The 21623-nt window shown below is 43.2% G+C and overlaps 1 protein-coding gene across 1 annotated transcript in view; it reads right to left on the reverse strand.

Moving 5' to 3' along the window:
* cntnap5a (contactin associated protein family member 5a) overlaps nt 1-21623 on the reverse strand; it is a 118555-nt gene that overhangs the window by 31951 nt on the left and 64981 nt on the right. The window contains exons 8-14 of the mRNA XM_063497037.1: nt 20870-21137; nt 17098-17241; nt 16808-16973; nt 12406-12512; nt 8867-8986; nt 5619-5819; nt 1633-1789 (exon numbers count right to left, since the gene is read on the reverse strand). Of these exons, the coding sequence (XP_063353107.1) occupies nt 1633-1789; nt 5619-5819; nt 8867-8986; nt 12406-12512; nt 16808-16973; nt 17098-17241; nt 20870-21137 (1163 nt within the window). The remainder of the gene's footprint in view (nt 1-1632; nt 1790-5618; nt 5820-8866; nt 8987-12405; nt 12513-16807; nt 16974-17097; nt 17242-20869; nt 21138-21623) is intronic.

Below are 21623 nucleotides of genomic sequence, written 5' to 3' on the forward strand. Positions count from 1 at the left end.
CCTGGATGTTAAACTTAATTGTTACACCTGGTAAAGCAGCAACACTGATCATTTTATTAAAGATGAAAGAATTTAGACAGTTTGTAACTCTCAGTGATGCCGCAGTGTTCGTTTGACTTTGGGACCTGCAGTGGAGTTTGGACCTGGAAACAGCTGATGAGAAGCTAATGATGTAAGACTTAAAGACCGGATTAACTCATAGCTCAAAATCTTTAATTATACAAAATGAAATAATCCTGTAAAAAACTAAGATTCACTAACATGTAGAATGAACCTTGGCAGTTCTAATTTGCATTCAACATTTTTTGTATGACTTCATCAGTTGTACGTTCATCGGGGTTTGTGTTGATTCATTATTGCACAGCTCTGTTAAGGTCCTGATTTCAGTCAGGCTGAGGTCTGAATTGTGACTGGGCCACTGTAACACTTTAATTCTTGATTGTTTGTCATGCTGTGTTAACACACAGAGCAGGAAGCTGCCCAAACACCTGTTTTTAAAGAGGTGCCGATGAGCAATAAATCATGCACATTTTTGATTAGCAGCAACTACCTGCTGCTTACTGTTTCCATTCCTATGAAGCAGTAAGGCCACACTCCTGTGGAGACTTCATGTTGATTTATATACAAGTTTATGCTCTAGATGGCAACTTCTACAAGAAAGGTGTCCCTGACTGAAAACACACACACGCACACACAGACACGCACACACAGACACACACACACACACACACACACACACACACACACACACACACACACACACACACACACACACACAGACACACACAGACACACACACACACACACACACAGACACAGACAGACACTCACAGACACACAGACACGCACACACAGACGCAGACACACAGAGACACACAGACGCAGACACACAGAGACACACACACACACACACACACACACACACACACACACACACACAGACACACACACACACAGACAGACAGACAGACAGACAGACAGACAGACACACACACACACACACACACACACAGACAGACACACACACACACACAGACACACACACACAGACAGACAGACACACACACAGACAGACAGACACACACAAACACACACACACACACACAAACACACACAGACAGACAGACAGACACACAGACAGACAGACAGACACACAGACACACACGCGCGCACACACACACACACACACACACACACACACACACACACAGACACACACACACACACACCCTCTCCAGCTGTAGTGAGGGGTCTGGGAGTCGACTGGCCCGTCTGCAGTCAACAAAGAAGCCGCTGCAGTAAGTCCTTTATCAGGAAACCAGGGAGGGTGGAGGAGCTTTCAAAGGCAGAGCAGTGATGTGCAACACATTCAGTGTTGGTCAGAAAGAAGCGATGATGCAAATGATGTAATTATGAAACAGAACGTCTCACTTCCTAAATCTAGAACGCTGCACTGGACTCTTTTAAATCAACGTGAGGTTTAAATGATTTATCATCATTTTTGAATGTGTTAGCTTTAACTTTTGGTAGCTGTTTAAATCTTTTTGCAGTAGCAGTTTTACAATTCACCTACAGGATACAGAATGGTGTTGATGATGTGAATAAAAGCAGCCATGTGTGCACTGTCTGTACCATGTGTCTGTGTCAGCATCACAGTTGCAGAAGTAGTTCATGTCAATGCAGTTCTCCTCCAGGCTGCAGGAGCACTGCTGAACTCCAGGCAGGAAGCCTCCCCAGTAGCTCCTCTTTTCTCCTTCCCGGTCCAGCCACCAAGAAAGCGGACTGCCATCTGCAACCAAACCACAGTCAGCAAGCCGCTGCAAAGGACTCACACAGTACAGCAAATAAAAGTAAAACCACTGGCTTTAAAAAACAACATGAAACCCAAAGACTGTTTCTTTCTTTTAATTTACAACAACACCATCGAAAAGAAGTATGAAATAAAATAAGACAAGATATTATTATTATTGTTTATTTTAAATGCTATGATGTGATAAACAGTGAAATGACGCCACACTACCTGAAACCAAAAACATAACTAAAGGGTTAAACAGCTTCAATCAATGTGACCCTGCACTACACAGAGGCCAGCTGGCATGGAGAAGCCCATTAAGCCACATGTCACAATGCATAATCAGTGTTACATGCTGTGGGGCTCTCATCCTGCAGCATTATAGGCAAAGATTTATGTATGGATACATGTCACAGCAGTGAGCAGTGGGTCAGAGGCAGGAAGCATCCCTGTGAAACTCACTTTAACATCATCCATCACTTTGGCAAAACTGGTGACACAAATGTTAATTGTATGCATAAGTGAGGAGCTACAGGAACAATGAGTATGCACCAACATTTGCATTACAAAGGATGGAAATAATCCACATCTTTATCCTGTGTATTCATCGCTGTCCGCTGCACATTTATAGTCCTGAGACATCAAACAGGAACACAAACCACACCAGGCTACAATCAATACATCCTGCAGGAGAGGTCTCTCTAATCACGTCCTTTAATTGGCTGAATACTGACAGGAAAAAATGTGTTTCCTGTATCCTTTACAGAAATGATTGTTGTGATACATTGATACATGCATGTGATACATTGTTGCCCAATGTATCACATGTATAGAATAAATATAGAATAAAAATGTATCAGACACAACATGATACAGCAAAAACAAATGTGGATTTTGTTATAAGGGTTAATAAACATCTCAGTTTCATCTTTTTTGATGCTTTGGGTCTGACAGGGTTAATATTCACAATCTTTGCACCCACACAGATGAGGGCTGCTATTTAAGGGGGAATGACAATTTTAAAGTGCACATGGTGGGAACTACTAGGAAATGTTGTTGTGTGTCTGTGTGGGGGGTCAAACTGTGGGCTAAACAAATAGCCCTACATTTAAATCAGTGTGTAAAGGTTTGTATGCAGTGCAGGGATGAGGGGCAGCATTCAGCTCATTAAATATACTCAGCCATATACACTGAGCTATAAATATGTGAGGGGGAGGGAATACATCAGTACTTCTTCTTCCCACGCCTGTCCTGTACTACCTATTGTACTACAGGGCAGGATTTTCCTTCTGTGTCATTTAGTCAAATTGAAATTTTGTATTGTTGCAATGGAAAATTAGGATTTGTGGTTTGAAAATGTTTATCTAAGTTAACATGTCAGATAAATTTGTCCTTAAGTAAATATTGACTTCAAGTCAAAGGTTTAATTAAATTAGAGTCTGAGTAACACTAACAAAGTGACATATTTCCAGTCTGTATGTATGCTCTAGAAATGAGAAATAAATGATCTAATGAAGGAAAAGAAGACCACAGCTCTGGGTCAGAGAGGTCAGTATCATCCACTTCCTGTAGAGATCGTTCAGCAGCACTGAAGCAGAGAAACTGAGAGTAGAGCTTGGGTGATGCTGCGTTTTGCAGTGGATGCAGATTTTAAGATAAAAAAATTCAATACACTGACCTCTGTCACTGTAAACTACTGGCAGCAGTGATCCCAGAAAACTCCTGTGTAAATGCTTCAGGCTTCATTAAGTTTTGCACCTTAACAGCCTGACAACGTGTTAAACTACAACATTCTCTAAGCTTCTCAGTTACTCTGGATTAAATTCAAACCAAGTGCACAGCCTGTTTAAATTCAATTAACACTTAGGTCTCGGTTTGTCCTCTAGTCAAAACAAGAGAACAGAAACACTTCTGTCCATATTATTTGTCTATGTTTGCACCTGCAGTTACCTTTTACCATTTTAGTAATCTTACAGGTTCACTGCAACATCACACTGTGCACCATCAGTCTTAGTCAATGTAAACTGTCTGATGGTTGCACCTGATGCTGCAGAGACACGTGGCTGTTGTGCTATTTCTTTCAAAACTATGTCCTCTTTGGGGTGGACAAGGAGGACATGGGCCAACAACAGGACAGCTGGAGGACACATACAAACAAAGCTCCTGCTGTTACAGCTCAAATATTCTGCCCCACATGTTTTACACACACCCGGCAACAGGTGGCGCTGCCCCTATCGTCCAATCCTGTTAAGCATAAGTGGACGCATGGACAGAGGACAGTCTGGCATGAACTCTCACGCCTGACTCCACTCACTGTCTGCTTAGCTGTAATGCTGCAGGTGGTGCTGAGAGCCACACTGGAATCAGCGGGTGATGACATCATTTTAATTCATTTGATTTTCTGCATAATGAATTTTTTTTGTGTTAAATATAAGACAACATATGTCCCAATATAAAGTCACCTGTGACGGTGCAACAGCTGACAAACCAATTTTCACTTGGTGCTATTTTCTATTTTCTATGAGCCACTTTAGCACAGCTTTAAAAACAAGTGTTTAAAAAGTGAGCTGTCTGATGTAAATTCCAGGGTAAGTTCATAAAGGATGCATCTACAGGAAAATCTTGCTAGATAAAAAAGAAAATGTGAAAAGAACAAAGAAGACTGCAGAATAGGACATCAAAAAGACGAGTAATTAAAGCGTTGTTGTGAATGTTTAATATTAATTCACTGTCACGTTAAAAGCCACAGTTGCCTCAAAGCAAACTGAGTTCATTATGAGTATTTAATAAAGAAAAAACAACATGTTTAAAATGCAAATCACACCAGAGCTGAAGGGTTTCAGTACGAGGACATTACATGACTGAACATCTGTGTTCAGACTGGCAGGAACGATGGCAGTCAGAGGACATGCTACACAGCAAAACGCCACAACTGGAGGTGAACTTCAGATGTTTTTGGCACGCGCTGCACCAGAAAACCCAGCGGACCCTTTGAACAGCTACTGCTGTTGTTTTTTTCTGCTAAATTAGCACGATGAGTGGCATCTCATCTAAGAGCGATTTGCATATTCTGTTGAGTAACACTGTTGGTTAAATGGATGCTGTTTATACCTGCACGCTCAGAGAAGTAGATTACAAAAAGACATTTGACCTTTTTTCCACGGGAGATACGAGCGTCCAAACAACAAAGACGGCCGTTACAAAACTCCGACTGTTTCTTCGAGTGTTCACGCAGCTATGAAATACGCTGTTGTGGCTCTCTGTTTGATGTCTGGGGTGATAATGAACTTGTTTATTTGTGCACACATGCTACCCAGGGAACAGCAGAATCTGGGACTTCATGAATCTTTCATGATTTAAGCGCGAGTGCTCGGATGTTTGGAACACCATAGGTGCCAGAGATTTGAGATGAATGTACACCAAAAGATTGGACACAGCCTTTCAGGTTATTGTTAAACTATAACAAGAGCAGGGAAGCAGTGGGCGAGGGGATGTTGAAGGGGGCAGCAGCTACCAACGTGGCCCCGGGCTGACAGCCTGACAATGCAACACTACAAAAACACAACGTTCACCTGCTTCATTTGGATGAGACCACTCAGTCCCACAGTGGGGGGGGGGGGGGGGGGGAGCCAGCCGTGGGGTCAGCAAGCAAATGCATGTAAGAGCATATTCCTGGTAAATAGGTTTGCCCTGTATTTCTGCTGACGCACGTGTCCAGTGTCTACTCGTTTGAATACAGTGCAGCTGTATTCATCACAACTCAGTGATGTTGTACTGGTGACCTTAGAAATGACAGGACTGGATATGTTTTAGGACGGCCACTGACCTTTTGTGTTAAAAAGACGGGACTTCCTGCAGTTGTAAACCACTTCCTGTTGGCACTGTTCCGACCCAGATACGATGGCACGTAGTTGTTCGGCCGAAGCGCTGTAGTTGAAAATCATGACGTGAGGTTTCTGAAGGGATGAAGTCTGAACTGTGACCGGAGCTGTGCTGTTGTGGGACAACACGGTCCACACCTTCTTCTCTGCAAGAAAAATGTTCCCGCGTTACTGTGAAGCCAACATCAGGACCTCCTGCACCAAGATCTCACCCACAATGTGTCTGTGTGCAACACAAGGTTAGAAACAGATTTGGACACCTGAACGTGAACACTCTGCTATATTATATATAAAATAAATTTACAGTTATATTAACCCTTTAAGACCTACCATAGAACGCCAGAGCTTATCTTTAGATTTTTACATGCTGTAGTTTGGGAGTATTTCGAGTTGCTATACATCAACACAACTGTTATATCCCAAATTTTAATACTATGCATGCATGAAGTCCGTAGTAACTACATAAATTGCAAAAAAGTAGAATAAACTACAAAAAAACCGTATTGAAAATCATTTTTGTTTTTTTTACACATATTTCTAGTTAGAGAAATTTCAGAGGTTCATCACTCAAAACTGTAAATACAAAAAAGTTGCACAAAATAGTTTCCAACCACAGGAAATTTATTTTGAGTGTCTTCATAGTTTTATTTTTGAGATACACCAATTTTTATATACTGTAGGAAAAACAAAAATAAATATTATAATGCAAATTTGCAAAAAAACAGCATGTGCATCAAAATGAACTGTTTCCAACAGTGTAGTTTGAGTTCTAAGCATCCCAGAAACTATTCAGAAAGGCATAAACTCGGACATGAATTTTAAAAACACCAGCATATCTTTGTAAATGCCCTATAGGAAAAAAACGACCGCGTTTCGGGACGGTAATGGCGGACATGTAGTTCGCGCTGACGTCTGTTCCAAGTAGGAAGTCTTATGAACAGCTGATCAGATCGGCAAAGCCTGTTTCTGGAATATTACGTTTTTATTGCTACAAATGCTTTTTACGCAATTTTTGCAAAGCCATATGTGGAAGGAAACCATGACCTAGGACAAGCTGAATGCATAAGATGTGAGTACAACTCCTCTGGTTTCATATGCAACAAAAATTATTGCGCTACGTTATGTGGTTGCAGTTCTACCGAGATTTAAAAATAGTTGTTGTAGTTCATGATTGAAGTAGCTACAGGAGAGGGGGAGAGAGAGGCAGTCGCTCCATATATCGGTTGTTAAACTTAACGTGGGAATGCTTTACAAACATTCAGAGATGAACTTACACGCTTGCTTTATTTCTCTCTGGGATAACTTTCTCCGAGATGAAATGCTGGTTTGGCAGCACGTAGTGAGGCTCCAAATGCTCAACCAGACCGCCGACAGGTCTCGCACGCCACAGCCGCTCTATCACCAGACGCATACTGCTCCGACGTGCTAAGGTTATGAGCTGAGTTACGCCATGTCGCAAGTTTTGTGAGGTGCTTTCCTGATATTGAATGGATCGGATTACATTTTTTATTTCTCTCCGATATCCGATCCAGTAATTTAGGTCAATATCGGACCGATACGTAATATCGGATCGGTCCAGCTCTACTTCAAACCCTACACTTTGAAAAAGAACCTGATTTTATTCGTATCCACATACGAACACAGAATATTTTGGATAAAATCAGACGGCTGTGTCCTACTTCATGATTATTCTCATCAGGTTGGCAGGCTTAGAGTTATTTACATCTCTAATGGATTCCTTAATTGAGGTCAAGTTGAGACATATTTGCTGCAGAACGATTGAGATTTTCAAGGAGACGACTGAAAAAACAAACCCTGGACGAGAGCAGCAGAGAACACCACGTTCGCTCTGTAATGTCATCACTGCTACATTAACCTTGCAGGGACGAAGCAGCTGGGAAAGTTGTGACAACGCGGTGACGAGCACGGCCTCCAGAGTGTCAAAACTCAATATGTTTTGTCCTATATCCATGCAGACTGTGGATCAGCTCGTGTCCCTCTGCCTGTCTGTCAAAAGTCACATCTCAGGTGACACAGAGCATATTTTGTTTGTGCCATCAAAAGCTCTTTCTGGCTTGTCTGCTGGGCGATGTCTCCCAAATCAAAACACCCACACTGGTGACATCAGTCTGCTCCCACAGCTCCCAAACACTAACACTAACCCTCTCCCAAATGCAGCCTGGTGCCACGCGATCACTGTCGATATCTGTGCTGCCGACAGCGACATTTGTAATTATTTTATCGACTCCTCTGCCTCGACGTAACTTTCCTCGTTTCTCCACGAGCAACAGATAACTGCCGGGATTTCAGAAATCAATGGGCAAATTTCTGTGAAAATGAATGTGGATATTCCTGTTTGCAGCATGGCGAGTGCTGCAGATGTGACTTTGAGCCGGGATCAGGTCAAAACCAAAACTTTTACCCAAGAAATGTGCAGATTTATGCATTCCTTCAAACGACTTAACAGTTTAAACATTTTCACGGCACCATGACTCGCCCTGCATCCAAAACATCCAGAATTACTGCGACCCTGTCATGAAATGCACTGTGCACTAATGCTCCCGAGGGGATTAACCCTTGTTGACGTTAATGACCCCGAGCCTCTGGAGGCCACTGGGAGGGGGCTTAAGATCTCTAAGCCTGTCAAGTTGTAATCTTTTTTTAATATATTTTTTTAACTGGCTTTATTGGATGGATACAGGGAAGTGAGAGGGGAAGACATGCGGTAAAGGGCCACGGGTCGGACTCAACCCCGGCCGGTCGCCCGCTCATCCGACTGAACTAACCCGGTGCCAAGTTGTAATCTTTTTGATTTGAGAAGCAACAAATCCCACATTTCTGCTCTCAGCCATACTTGAGTGGACAAGATGACCTTTTAATTGAAGCATCATTCGATGAAGACACCATGAAAACTTTTCCCTCTAATTAAAGGTCAAGGCAAAAAAAAGGCAGCATGCTGCATATACATAAAGAACCAAAAGATTGGAAACAAATGAAAGATTAAATCTGTGTTTAACACACACCGAACATGCATTTAAAAACCCTCAGGAGGTCGCCTAGACTGCTGCTGGGCTCTGGATCAATGCAGGCTAATCTATAAGCCAGTGCACTCTTTACTCTGAGCTTTCTCTGTATTCTTGGGTGATGTTGAATGGAGTAAAAGGTGACAACACGAGGTCTACAATGATCTCACCTGTCATGTTGCAGTATACCTGTGTGGGCCCCAAAGGACCACTCCCATCTGGATCAATGAAGTAGAAGCCCGATGAGCTGCCACTGAGCTTGTAGGCCTCGCAGGAAGACTCGTAAATGGCTGCAAGATGCAGAGTGGGACAGAAATCAGTCATTCGTCCAAGAATCAGCCCACGCTCTGACGGCTCTCGATTGGATGAGTCATGAATACACAAAACCTATCTAAATGTATGAACTCTGTGCTGTATTATAGAAGTAAATGATGTCCATGCTTTGGTTTTGGGGGTTTTTCTTTATGCTAATTATGGCACCAACATCCTGAACCAATGTCCTCCACACAAACCGATTCACATCAAGGAACATCTTAAACAACGGGCCTTCACAGAGATACAGACTAACAGAGGCCTTTGTTTGTGGCAGTGACTGTCATTTTAATGGGATGAAAGGACAACGACAGCAAACAAACGTTACTGTCTGCTGCTGGCTTCATAATAACTTCTATTATTTGATGAAAATAATTAAGTCAAGTCAGCCTATTTGTACGCCATGTTTTTCAAAAATAGAAGTCGATGTAACAAACTGAGATAAATGGCAGAGACATCACAAAGCATTCAAATACAGAAAAGCAAAAAAACTCAAGGAGAACAATTAAAACTACATGACAGCACAGTCCTTTGTGAGCTTCTCTAGATACCACAGGATCTGCTTTCAAGAGCCAGATGAGGTGAAACGGTGCTGTGTGAAAGACTAATATGACAGCACAAACCTTTAGTTTAGAGCAGGGGTGGGCAATCTCAGTCCACGAGGGCCGGTGTCCCTGCAGGTTTTAGATGTGTCCTCGAACCAACACAGCTGATTTAAATGGCTAAATTAGCTCCTCAACATGTCCTGAAGTTCTCCAGAGGCCTGGTAACGAACTAATCATGTGATTCAGGTGTGTTGACCCAAGGTGAGATCTAAAACCTGCAGGGACACCGGCCCTCGTGGACTGAGATTGCCCACCCCTGGTTTAGACACACGGCAGGATGATGCCCCCGAGTGCCTGAAGAACCAGAACACCAGCGACATAGTAGCTCATCCTGTTCATGATCCATCATAATTCACAGGTTACTACCTCTAAAACAACATACATGACCCTTATGGGCTCAAACTGTGCTCATAAATATTTTGTAGTTGTAAATCAGACGATGTAGCTATGAAATGAATTTTGTAACCTTGTGTGTTTGTAAAAAATATTCACAAAAGTTACTGTATTTTTTGGGCCGTAAGGCGCACTGGATTATAAGCCCTGCTAAACGAAACAAGACAGTCAGGTAAGTCAAACTTTACTCAACTCATTCTTCTTGCTTCCTCCACTTCCGTACCATTGATTCATTAATGCTGAATCCTCTGGCAGCTGCTCTATTCCTATGTTGTTGCAGTATATTAATGACTAACCTCGTATTGTGGATGGATTATCTCAGTTGTTCTCCTGACTGAAGTTTGGTCCGTTTACAGCATCCTGCCATGCGATTGCATTTGTCTCTAACCATCAGGAACCCTCACATTAACTTTTATCGAGGGGAAAAAAGTTAGCGTTCATCCTCCAGCTTCACTGTTTATGTTATGCTAACATAGCTGTGTAGCTAGCCACCACGTAGCACATCATTATATACCAGCTAGCCCAACTTCAGTAACCCTACAAACGTCACTGCTGTTTAGTTTTCTGTCTTCATTTATGTTGGAAGTGATAGCAGAGCTGTACGTTTGAATTTTTCAGAAATCTCTCAGTCAGAACATGCTATATCCTGTTTAGGTGGAAACTAGCGAGCTAACTTCCTGCTAACTTCTAACTCAGTTAAATGTAATAAATTCTGTTTTCATGGATGCCTGGATGTTAAACTTAATTGTTACACCTGGTAAAGCAGCAACGCTGATCATTTTATTAAAGATGAAAGAATTTAGACAGTTTTTAACTCTCAGTGATGCCGCAGTGTTCGTTTGACTTTGGGACCTGAAGCTTAGCAAAGTCAGACTAAAACATTTTTGACAGATTTTTGAGCGCCGTGTACCACATAAAATTATTTCGAGGTCAGTAAGCACAACCAGAATTCATACATAAGGCACACCGGATTACAAGGCGCACTGTTGATTTTTGAGAAAAGTAAAGGACTTTAAGTGTGCCTTATAGTGCGGAAAATACGGTAATGATGTTTTTGTTAGGGTGTGGTTACAAAGGAAAAAAACTCAGTAATTAGCTTTTAGAAAGATACAAATTCTCATCTATAGATGCACAAACATAAATCAGTTCACAGCTACACAGTCTGATTGAAACTGACCTGGAGAACACTTTGGCCAAAGACTCACATACACACACAAACACTGCAGGAGGATCAGTGAATCTGTGGATTGTGGAAGGAAAGATGACAAATACCTCATCAGTCCTTTGGCCATATAAGTCTCAAGTTTACTAATGAATGTTTCCAGCCACTGCATCTGTCAAAGCTAACAAGTCTCAGTTATGATGCTAGTGCCAGCCAGTATAACCAGGATGGTAAGGTGTTGTCCAGTGGAGTGTTTTCTAAAACCACCCAGAGGGCAAAATGAGACCTTTTTGTCACAGTTTGAACTCAGCACGAGAAGTGTGTGTGTGTGTGTGTGTGTGTGTGTGTGTGTGTGTGTGTGTAACTGTCTAGCTATCTTTGTGAGGACCGAAATCTGCATTCTACTATACTTGTGAGAACCAACAGTCACTTGTGAGGACACACTCGCCGGTCCTCACAAGTTTGAAGCCTTTTTGAGGCTCAAAATGTGGTTTTAGTGTCAGGGTTACAATTGGGTTATGGTTAGGGATAGGGCCTAGGGAAACCATTATGTCAATGAAGGTCCTCACTAAGATAGCTGAACGGGCTTGTGTGTGTGTGTGTGTGTGTGTGCAAACTCCAGAGATGAAGCCAGACATTTTTGAATCTCATTGAATCTGCTGAGTGTTTTCAGACTCTGTCAGGTTTCAGGTTTTGAGTCCAGACAGAAAAGTTGATTTCACGTGTTTACGGGGAAGTTGATGAAAGGCCCTATTTTTAATTCAGCAGATGATCTTATCTGCCATGTTCCCTCCATCAGCCAAACACGACTGTGTTTGCCTGCATATAAACAAGATATCAGTATTCTGGGGCAGGGGAATTTCACACATACTTTCCAACAGTCGTCTCCACAGCAAATATCAAGGCGATGTCATAAAATGACAGCCGTAAGGAAAAGCTCCTACATGCAGAGTCAGTCTAAAGTCAGCCAGTCTAACACTATTTAGGGTGTAGCGAAAAAAGATTCTCAGAATTTTGAAAGTGAGAATAGCAGCATTGGTTGTAAAGGTCTTGTCAAGTCGAAGCAGGACAGCTTTTTTTGCTCTGCACAGGTGAAGAAAGGTACGAGCGAGGCTGGTGGATGTGTGCCAAATCGAATGACACAACTCGGCAGACCGAGAATAAATGGGGCGGTGCAGCGGGTGTAATGGCGGCTTTGAGAGGAGGTGAAGAAATGAAAGTGAGACAAAGTGCTCACAGTTGTGACATGTCGCTCCAGCATAACCCGTCCCTGAGCAGTCACAGGAGAAAGAGCTCCACATCTGAGAACAGCGCGCTCCGTGTTCACACAGGTTAGGAAGGCATCTGCAAAGGAAAGCACAGTTTAGGAATCCACTCATTTACTTAGTGGTTTTGACCTGTATATATGGATATTTGAATCACTTTATTTTCACAGTTTGAACCTTTGATCCAGCACGACGATATTTTGTTCCACTGTATACTTGACTGTATGTTGTTGGGTTGACTCTCTCGACTTGACTTTACATGAAAAGTCGTAATGTGCACACACTGGGCCCATTCACCAACAGCACCAACGTTTCACAGTCTGGTGACTCATCAGCGTGCGCTGAACTTCAGACCATGCACATGAACGAACGGTGAACCCATCTCAGAAAATTTAAACTCTACTCTCTCAATTTATTTCTACTAATAATAAATAATGATTTTGTATGTTATGCTATGTTTACATGAGCAAACATTTAAGTGGAGATATTATCTGAATCTCAGGAGCGGGATCTCATTCACACCCCTCCCGGCCTCAGGCTATATATGCCCTTCATCAATGCCTGCTGTTCTCATTTTCATGCCCCCCCCCCCCCCCTTCTTCCTTTCATTCACTTCTCATTGGTACACGGGGATCTGCCCGGCCCGGCCAGTCTCCTTCGAGGCCTTCTCCTGTACACGGTCCCTCATCCATCATCGCTCATCGTAACTGAGCTAGTGAAATAAAACTTAAAGGAAGTTCTTCCTTCCCACTGACACCAAGTGCTTCCCCATCAGGGATCATCTATTGCTGCAGCTTTTCTCTCTAATATTGTATATAAAGCACTTTGAGGTAACTGTTGTTGTAACTGGTGCTATAAGAAGATTTTAGCATTACAATCTGGAGCTCTAACTGCGGCGATCTTCATTCGTGGTATCTGCCATTCTGCCAAAACTACAGTTCAGCTGTTTCTGTCTGAGGAACACTACAAACAAAACAGGACTGAGTGGATTTGCAATGATGAACATCTGTCATTATTGTTAGTCACAAAGGAGAGAAGCAGAATGCACTTCAAACCCCATCCATGCGTGTGTTTTCTTGCGTTCTCCAGAGTTGGATTGGCAGTTCATCACATGACCGTGACGTGACACTTCAGTCACATTTCCACCTAAAGTCACCAATAAAGCTAAGATGAGGGGACATCTATGGACAGTGTGTCATTCTCTGTTCAGTGAGGGAGAGCTTTATGTGTATATACACACATCCAAGGAGAGGTTTGTCACAGACCTGACAGTCTTTTCGGTAATGACGCTGACTTCTCAGGTTCACAAAGAAAAAAAATGCTGCTGCTGCTGTTAGCGTCTGCATGCTATGTTAGCTCAAATGCTCTGCCACACAAAACCACACAGAGCTGAGCTGAGCAGATCAGCCCTCTGTCACTGCTACCAAAGGGGTATATCTATGCATATATCTATGATTGGTCCGCTCATTTCTCTTCAAACTGTAAGCAGCAATTTTAAAGTGAAGGACATGCAACATGCTAGCATGTCAGAAACAACACACAACAAGTTATCTCATTGAAAAAGCTGCAAGCAGAGATGTTCTGTCTTTTGACTGCTTGTAATTAATTGATTATCAAAATGTTTGCTAATTTCCCGTCCGCTGACTAATTGAAAAATCTGTGGTTACCTCCTAATGTGCCGAGCTCTTTCAAGCTTTCAGAACAACTGAGGCTTTAGGAGCTGCTCAGGATGATAACACTTGACTTCCAACCACAAAGAAGGAAAAACAAACAAACCCACATAAATAGGCGGCTTCCAGGCATCTGCATTAGCGACTAACAGAACCAGTTGTTTTGTTGGTGTTTACAAAGCCGATCTTTTATCCAGCAGGTAAGAAAGAGCCGTGCTCACGTTCCCCTTTATTCGCTCCTGTGCTGTCATGAACACCAGCTTTGAAGTCCCCCAAAAGACTCATTTGCTGTTGATTCATGTTGTGCAAAGTAAAAATAAAAACAAGTGTGAACTGACGTTTTTTCACACTGCGCCCTTGTCTGAATTTGAAAAAGTGGAGCCGTGGCAGTGTTTCTCTAAAAATAAATGCATCTCTGTCACCTTCAGACAAGAATGCCCGTTAATAGGATTTCACCACAAAACGTGTTTCAGGGAAAATTTTAAACTGCACTCTTCTGATTAATAGTCCCGTCCTCGAGCCTCCTTCAGTTTCACATAATTGCCAGCCTTTCAAGCATGCATCTATAATTTCATGCACTTTTATCTCTCACCTATTAACTGCAGCAGCACAGGCCGGCCGCAACACGGATAAGGTTGCAGCCGTCGGTTTAATTACCGTCGGGCTATTTTCTGATGTTGTGTGCACGGTTGACCTTACAGGTCAAGAAATGACAGCAGCTGGCACACCCAGGTGCACGCGAACAATAAAGTGAGTCACAAAGTGTAATTAGACCGAAAGCAAAGAAGATTCAGTCTGAGTTCATTTCCTCGTATCGTCAAAGTAAAGCTCTCACGACAGGTTAAGGCTCAGAACAGAAAAGAGGAAAGTGTTCATATGTTCACCTCCCTCATGTTTTCAAATGATTTTTATTACCAGTTGATTTGCCATTTGATCTCATTCACCCAGTAAATACATCCCAGGACCGAGCTCTCACCATACTGGTGAGAAATCAGATGCCACTGGTGAAGGTGGATCTCACTAAGAAACCCCGAGGCATCCCACTCTCGTATCATAGCAACTCGACGGCGTAAGCTAGCCCTGAAGCACAGCGCGCTTTATCCACTTTCGTTTATCAGTTTGTAAGGAGCCATCTCTCCAAGAGATTCTCAGGACAAACGAGAATCATAAAAGGACCTGAAATGAGTGACTGACACCATAAACCCATCAGGACGGCAGTCGTCGAGGTCATGTTCCTCATGTTCACTATCAAAGACACAGAGTCCTGATTGTGCTTTTTTTTAAATTTTATAATAATAATAAACATAAGCCTGATAAATCAATCTTTTTCAGGAAGTAAATGGTTATTCAGTGTAAAATATGTAACCAACACCAAAGGAAAGACAAACACAGTTAGCATGTAGATGAAGATGAAGGAGTTTCCCCAAGGAGCTGCTGGAGCCTAAATTAAAGTTCAAGCATAAAGACGGGAGTACAGGCTGGCATGCTGTGAAGTGTGTGCACTGGATGATAACAGTGACTCTGCACAGTGCAGCCCTCTGGCCCACATGGTACAATGTAAGCAGTGGTACTGCTGTATGTGTCATCATTTGAATAAAACTAAAGGGTGTCCTGGCTCAGCTTTAGAGATGTACCAAATGTTGGCCTCCATGATAAAGTGACAGCAGAGGCTGAATGAGGATCTGAGTGATTCAGAGTAGAGCTGCTGTTCCCTCAGTGATGGTTCAGGCTTCCTGTGAGGATGCCCTCTGGATGCATCTAAGCTGAGTAATTCGTCCATCCAAGAGGAGGCCCAGAACATGATGGAAATCTTTTTCACTTGCTTTGAGAACATCTCCGATTCAGTGTCCAAACAGAAGAGCCAGAGGCTGGGAGAGGGGTGTTTGGACTACAATGAGACTGCTGTCCCTGTGCCCAGCAGTAGAAATGGACGTATGGATGGATGGCTGCTTAGAACAGCTCGCTTAAAGAAAACAGAGGATGGCTGAACTCATTTTGAGGAGGGTGAGTTTGTACACCACTACAGTATCTGCACCAAAGTTTCAGCCATGTTTCATCAAATACAGCCTGATGGTGTTCGTGTAATCCTAGTGGCAGTGTCAGTTTGCTTCTTGACCGGCGCCCTTCAATAAATGAAATTACATGGAAGAACACCAAAGCATGCTCCTGGAGGTGCCTGCTGCATCGCCTTCCTGTATTCGGTCACTTCCTACAGCGCGCCGTTCGCCTCACTGACACGGGAGACTGCCGTCACTCCTGTGTTTGCAAACGCTGGCTTAGACAGCAGACATGTGAAACTGAAGAAAAAGCAGTCTGCATGTTTACTTCAATCCTGTACATGATCCACATGAAGGTGCTCACAGGACCCACAGCTGTGCAGGGTAATGAGGGAGAGCACGGCACACAGGACAGTAGGGAGGCAGCTTGTTAGCATAGTCCTCTGCCAGAGAAGCTACTCGCCAGTTTTCTGTTGCACTTTAATTGGACGATCCTGTCAGTTTGTCTCTATAGGACAAGATGTCAGTGACATTCAGGCTGCGCTGCAGGCAGCACGCTGTCATCCACAAATTAACAGAGTGGGCATGGATGAGTCTGTGGTGCCATCTTGGATAATGTTTGACATTCAACAATCACATGTGTGCATGCTTTTAGCAGCTCTACGTCTGAGCCATGTTCTTACTCAAACACATTCAGGCTACTTTACCTGTCTTTTATATTGCACGTGTCAAACTGAAGCTCGTTATAATTCCCCAGCAGTCCTTGCTGTACATGACTGAGATTCATCAGCTGGCTGTTGATGAATATGAGCTGCATACAACCCTGGAACGCCGGAGCAAAGCCCTGGCAGTGTGGAGCAGTCGCAGGACAACCTGGATGGAAATAACACACGATACAACCTTTAGCTTTTATTCCCAAGAAACATTTGGTTAGAGTGTAAAGGAGAACGCCTTAAGCTATGTTAATATTGGAAGCATGGTGTGTAAATCCACTAACCTCCAAAGTAAAAGCTGCCTCTGGATTGCACTTGTTCCCAAAGTTCAATAGTGGAGGAGGGCTCGTTATCCACAGTCAGAGTGATCTGTAGGTTCCTGGCGTCGAGGCTCACAGAGTGCCACAGTCCATCGCTGACTCTCCTGCCTGATGAAGAACGGTTCAGTTTGGACATTTAAATGACAACAATATTTATTTATTTTACTTTAGTCAAAAATAGACTTTTGAGAGCTGCCAGTAAATTTCCTGTGCACACACACGCTTGTTTTCGCGGACACCACGGGAGCTGCAGAGTTTCCAGCCTCCTCCATCACTCGGAGCCTCCAAACAAAAAGTCTGCCTCCTCCGCCGTGTCACTCAGCGCATATTTTATCATTTAGATGAAGTGAATATGGAAATGTGGAGAAATTACTAACGTCAGATTCTTCCTGGCTCTTTATTATTGTCAACAAATAGCGTGGGTGCATTACCTCCACTAATGTGAAGTAAGCACTGTACCGCAGTCGATCCTTCTCCATTCTTCACTTAAAGATGACACCAGCATCTCTGTTACAGTTTATCACCTACAGTTAGAAGGCTGCAGACATATGAGCATACACACTCTACTCTGATTAGCTGAAAAATGTTAGTACGACTCTGCAGACCAACATCTGGAATATCTTCTGACATGTGTCAGTCAGATTCTTTGTTCCCTTGTTGCTGAGTCTGTTGATGATGACTGAGAAGGTTACTACAGCGACTGCTGCCTGCACTGCCGAACCGAAACCTTTAACCTGTAAGCCACCAAGTGCTTCACCAAAATAAAAGTGGCTGTGACAGATCATCACAAAGCTGGAGCCTTCAGGAGGACTGACTGACCCACGCCTCTGTTCCACTCACACTCAGTTAGTCCAACAGTGCCTGTGACTTGCAGCAGATCCCTGCATCCCAGAAGAGTCTGAGGGCCGCGGGCAGTTTTGTTTCCTTCTCTCTGTTCACTGTGTCATGGAATAAGCAGTGTAGCCACAGCAGACAACATTAATCTGAGTTTCCTTCCCTCCTTTCAGGTCAGATATATAAATCTCACCATGTGTTTGCTGTCTCGTTGCTGCCTAGTCAGTTTGTGTGACTGCTGCTCATCTTTTAAAGTGTTAGAGTGGCGAACGCTCACCCTAAACATGGCCAAAGAGTCCCTGTATGTGCAGCTAATAATCCCTGTGAGCTAAGAGTTGAGCCTCCTTTAAACATTCAGGTCGAGGCAGCTTCTGTTTGTGTTTCATGTCAGCTGATATCCTCACAACGCTCTTATCGTTTTCACATCCAACCCGGGGCTGATTGTGTTCGGGTGCTACAGCACCAGTGTTCTAGTCAGAGCCACCGTGGCGGCTCACAGCATCTCCTCAGCAGAATAAGGATCATAATCAGTCCAAGATGGAGGAGCTGGAGTCTGACAGCAGGACAAGACAGACTCTGAACAACTAAGTGACTCTGAGGACTTCCACAACAATGACCTGATACGCTGCAGGGACCTATTAGATGGGTAGGAACAGCAGATGGCGTTGATGCATGCATTTGTTTCAATTGTAAAAACAGGTCAACTCTTATCCTCAGTCCTGCCTCTAAAAAATATATTTGGATGTGATCACTGCTCCAAAGTGTCCGTGGCAGCCCCGTGTCCACACCAGTCTGTGTGTTCATGTAACATCACATGTTGTGTGCTCCTGACTAGAGTCTGATGGAGATCACTTCTTAACGAAATTCTTTTCACATTAAGGTCCCTGTGCACGCAGCTCCCACGTTATCAGTCAGGGCCCATTTTCATCCTGCCAATGCTCTTCTATCATCCAGCTGAACGAGGAAGCGGTGTGAAACAGTGATGTGACAGTGCTAATGAAACTGAAGGGAAAAGTTCAACTTTGGAGAAAAATGAAAGTCTGGAGTTTAATGATTACACTGAGAGTGATGCTGCTTGGTGTCTGACATTGTTACATTGTTCCAGCAAAGTGGTGAGAAAGGTGAGAATCTGTAGCTGACTTTAATTAAAACCTTCAGTTTGACAAAAAACTGTTTCCATGTTTATGATTTATTTCTTAAGCTTCGGACGATTGCTGTAACCGACGCTCACTCAGCACGCCGCGCTCATGTTTACACACCGGGGAGTCCAGTTTTCTCTGCGTGTCTCCCACACTGTGGTCCAGGCATCACAGAGAAGATGTTCAGCTAGCAGAGCATCACACATCATCTCCATATGAGGAATGTCCTCCACCCTGCATCTGTGCTTGGTGCAGCGTGTTCCCACAGGATGGCTTTCCACACATCAGAGACGAGGACCTGGGGATTGTCTCGCACTGCGTTTAATATAATAATGTTGTTTGCTGCGTATAGATGCTATGATATGCTATATATAATTTCAGTTTGACCTGCAAAAATCGACGAGACAGACGAGGGATTCTGATGACGGTAACACGAACAATAAACAGATCCCTTCCTTTAACTATGGTAAATGTATTGTTTCTGCACGACTGCAGGACTCGAGGTCATGGGCTTCATAGGCTGCAGCTCTAAGGCTGATATGTCCTTGCGCAGATGTTTAATTTAATGCACCATGAGGCAAATTATATAAAAGGGAATACAGTCCCTGAGCTGTGGTTTTCTTCTCCATCTATATTTCCCTGCAGCCATCCAACTGCTGAGAGCCTGACTTCCCCCAAGCAATCTTACTTATCTCTGTTATTTTTGCTAAGGAATCCTATACAGACAATTAGATGATATTTTCCCTCAAGTCCCCCCCCCCCCCAAAAAAAAAGAAAAACCCATAATATTTTCGACTTTCTTGAGGATGAAGGTGATACAAGTAAGACAGATTAAATTGGTTGCTGAGCACAAAACAAGCACCTTGGAGGACTCAGCAGTGCAAACAGGCTTTTTGAGGCTGGCGTTCTCCGATGATGCTGTGAATCAAAATGTGATTCAAAAGCTGAAACTGACCCTGTGTCAGTCTGTGTTCATGCTAAACTAATTCATCTAGTCCTTTTGCTAAGCTAGTAGTAGCTTCTTAGTAGACTCACAAATAGAATAAAACAACATTAAATCAATCTAATGTGTCACACTGCCACAACCACACACTGTGAAGAAAAATGACTAAAACTAAAACACATACATATTTTCAAATTAACAGGTTAATCAAATACTAAAAGTGTACTTTACAAACATGAGCTGTTCCATCCTCCAGGTAGTATAACGTGTATTAAAAGGGGCCGAGTGTGCACAGGAGCACAGAGCTGTGAACGTTAGCTTAATTTTTCATCTCTACAGGTTTCTGCATCGCTCTAACGAAAATGACCCACTGGGGTTGGACACAGGGCCTCTCCTGGTGTCCTGTAGTTCCTCCTGCTTGGACTTTGGGTCCTGATCTTTACATGAGGGTCATTTCTGTAACTATATTTCATGTTTCTTGAGCTGCTCCTGAGCTGGTTTGCAGCATGCAGCTGCATTATCCTGCAGGCCAGCTGTGTAGCTTGCATGCACCAATCTTTAGGTGATTTTGTCTCTGGCAGCACATTCCACTATAACGATTTAATAAATGTTAATCACTTCAGCTGTCAGTGGTTTAATGTTGTGGCTAAGTGGTGTATGCCACTGAACCTTTTATATCTCAGATCTAGTGCAGACATGGTGCGATCTGTGGGGGATGATTAAATCTAGTTCGAGTCGAACAGGAAATGTCTGATTTTGTACTCACTATCAGGAGTGCACAGTAGAATCAGGGACACATTAGTCTGTTGTGTGGACTCACCGGCTGAGACCTCTGATTTCTGTCGTCCCGAGCTGTGGAGGGTCAGGCGTAGCCAGCTGTTGCTGATCTGCAGCCTCAGTTTCTGTGGATCTGGGTTGAGTTGGACGGAGAGCAGCAACCCCTCCGGGTTCCACGTCCTGAACTGGAAGCGAACGGAGAAACCCCCCACAGCAGGCGATGCTGATGGGAGCGACAGGAAGCTGCTGCTGGAGCTCACAAAGGTGCAAGCCACCAGCTGGGGCTGCGAACACGAGAAGGTCACATTGCCCTGGAGGACGAAAAAGCCAAGGATGCAGATTTACATGCATCTTGCACAATATGTTAGGTGTCATGGGAAATAAATGTCATGTTGGTATGCACAAACAGGGAACAAATGGTAAGAGAACTGACACCAGAACCTTTTTCTAGTGTCAACCACAATATTCATTAAACTGAATTATTTGGCATCAACAGCAAATTATTCATCAGTACCAATTTGTAGTACTTGGAACAGAATATAAATTTATAGTAATGCTGTAAAAGAGCCGACACATTTTGTAGTGTCAAATGAAAATTTAATCAAATAACCTCACACTGAGAGAGAAAACTGAATGTCAGCGTTTCTTCATAATGGATTTACTTTGCTTTTCACTGTTTTCCTGTTTTCTGCAATACACGTAGTATTACAGTGTTACAGTGGTGGACACTCTCATACCACAGGGATGGTCATTAAATGATCCATTTAAAAAGCAGACTCTCTTATCTTCACAGAATG

Source organism: Pelmatolapia mariae, linkage group LG16_19 (genome assembly GCF_036321145.2).
Source record: "Pelmatolapia mariae isolate MD_Pm_ZW linkage group LG16_19, Pm_UMD_F_2, whole genome shotgun sequence".
In the NCBI taxonomy this organism is placed as follows: domain Eukaryota; kingdom Metazoa; phylum Chordata; class Actinopteri; order Cichliformes; family Cichlidae; genus Pelmatolapia; species Pelmatolapia mariae.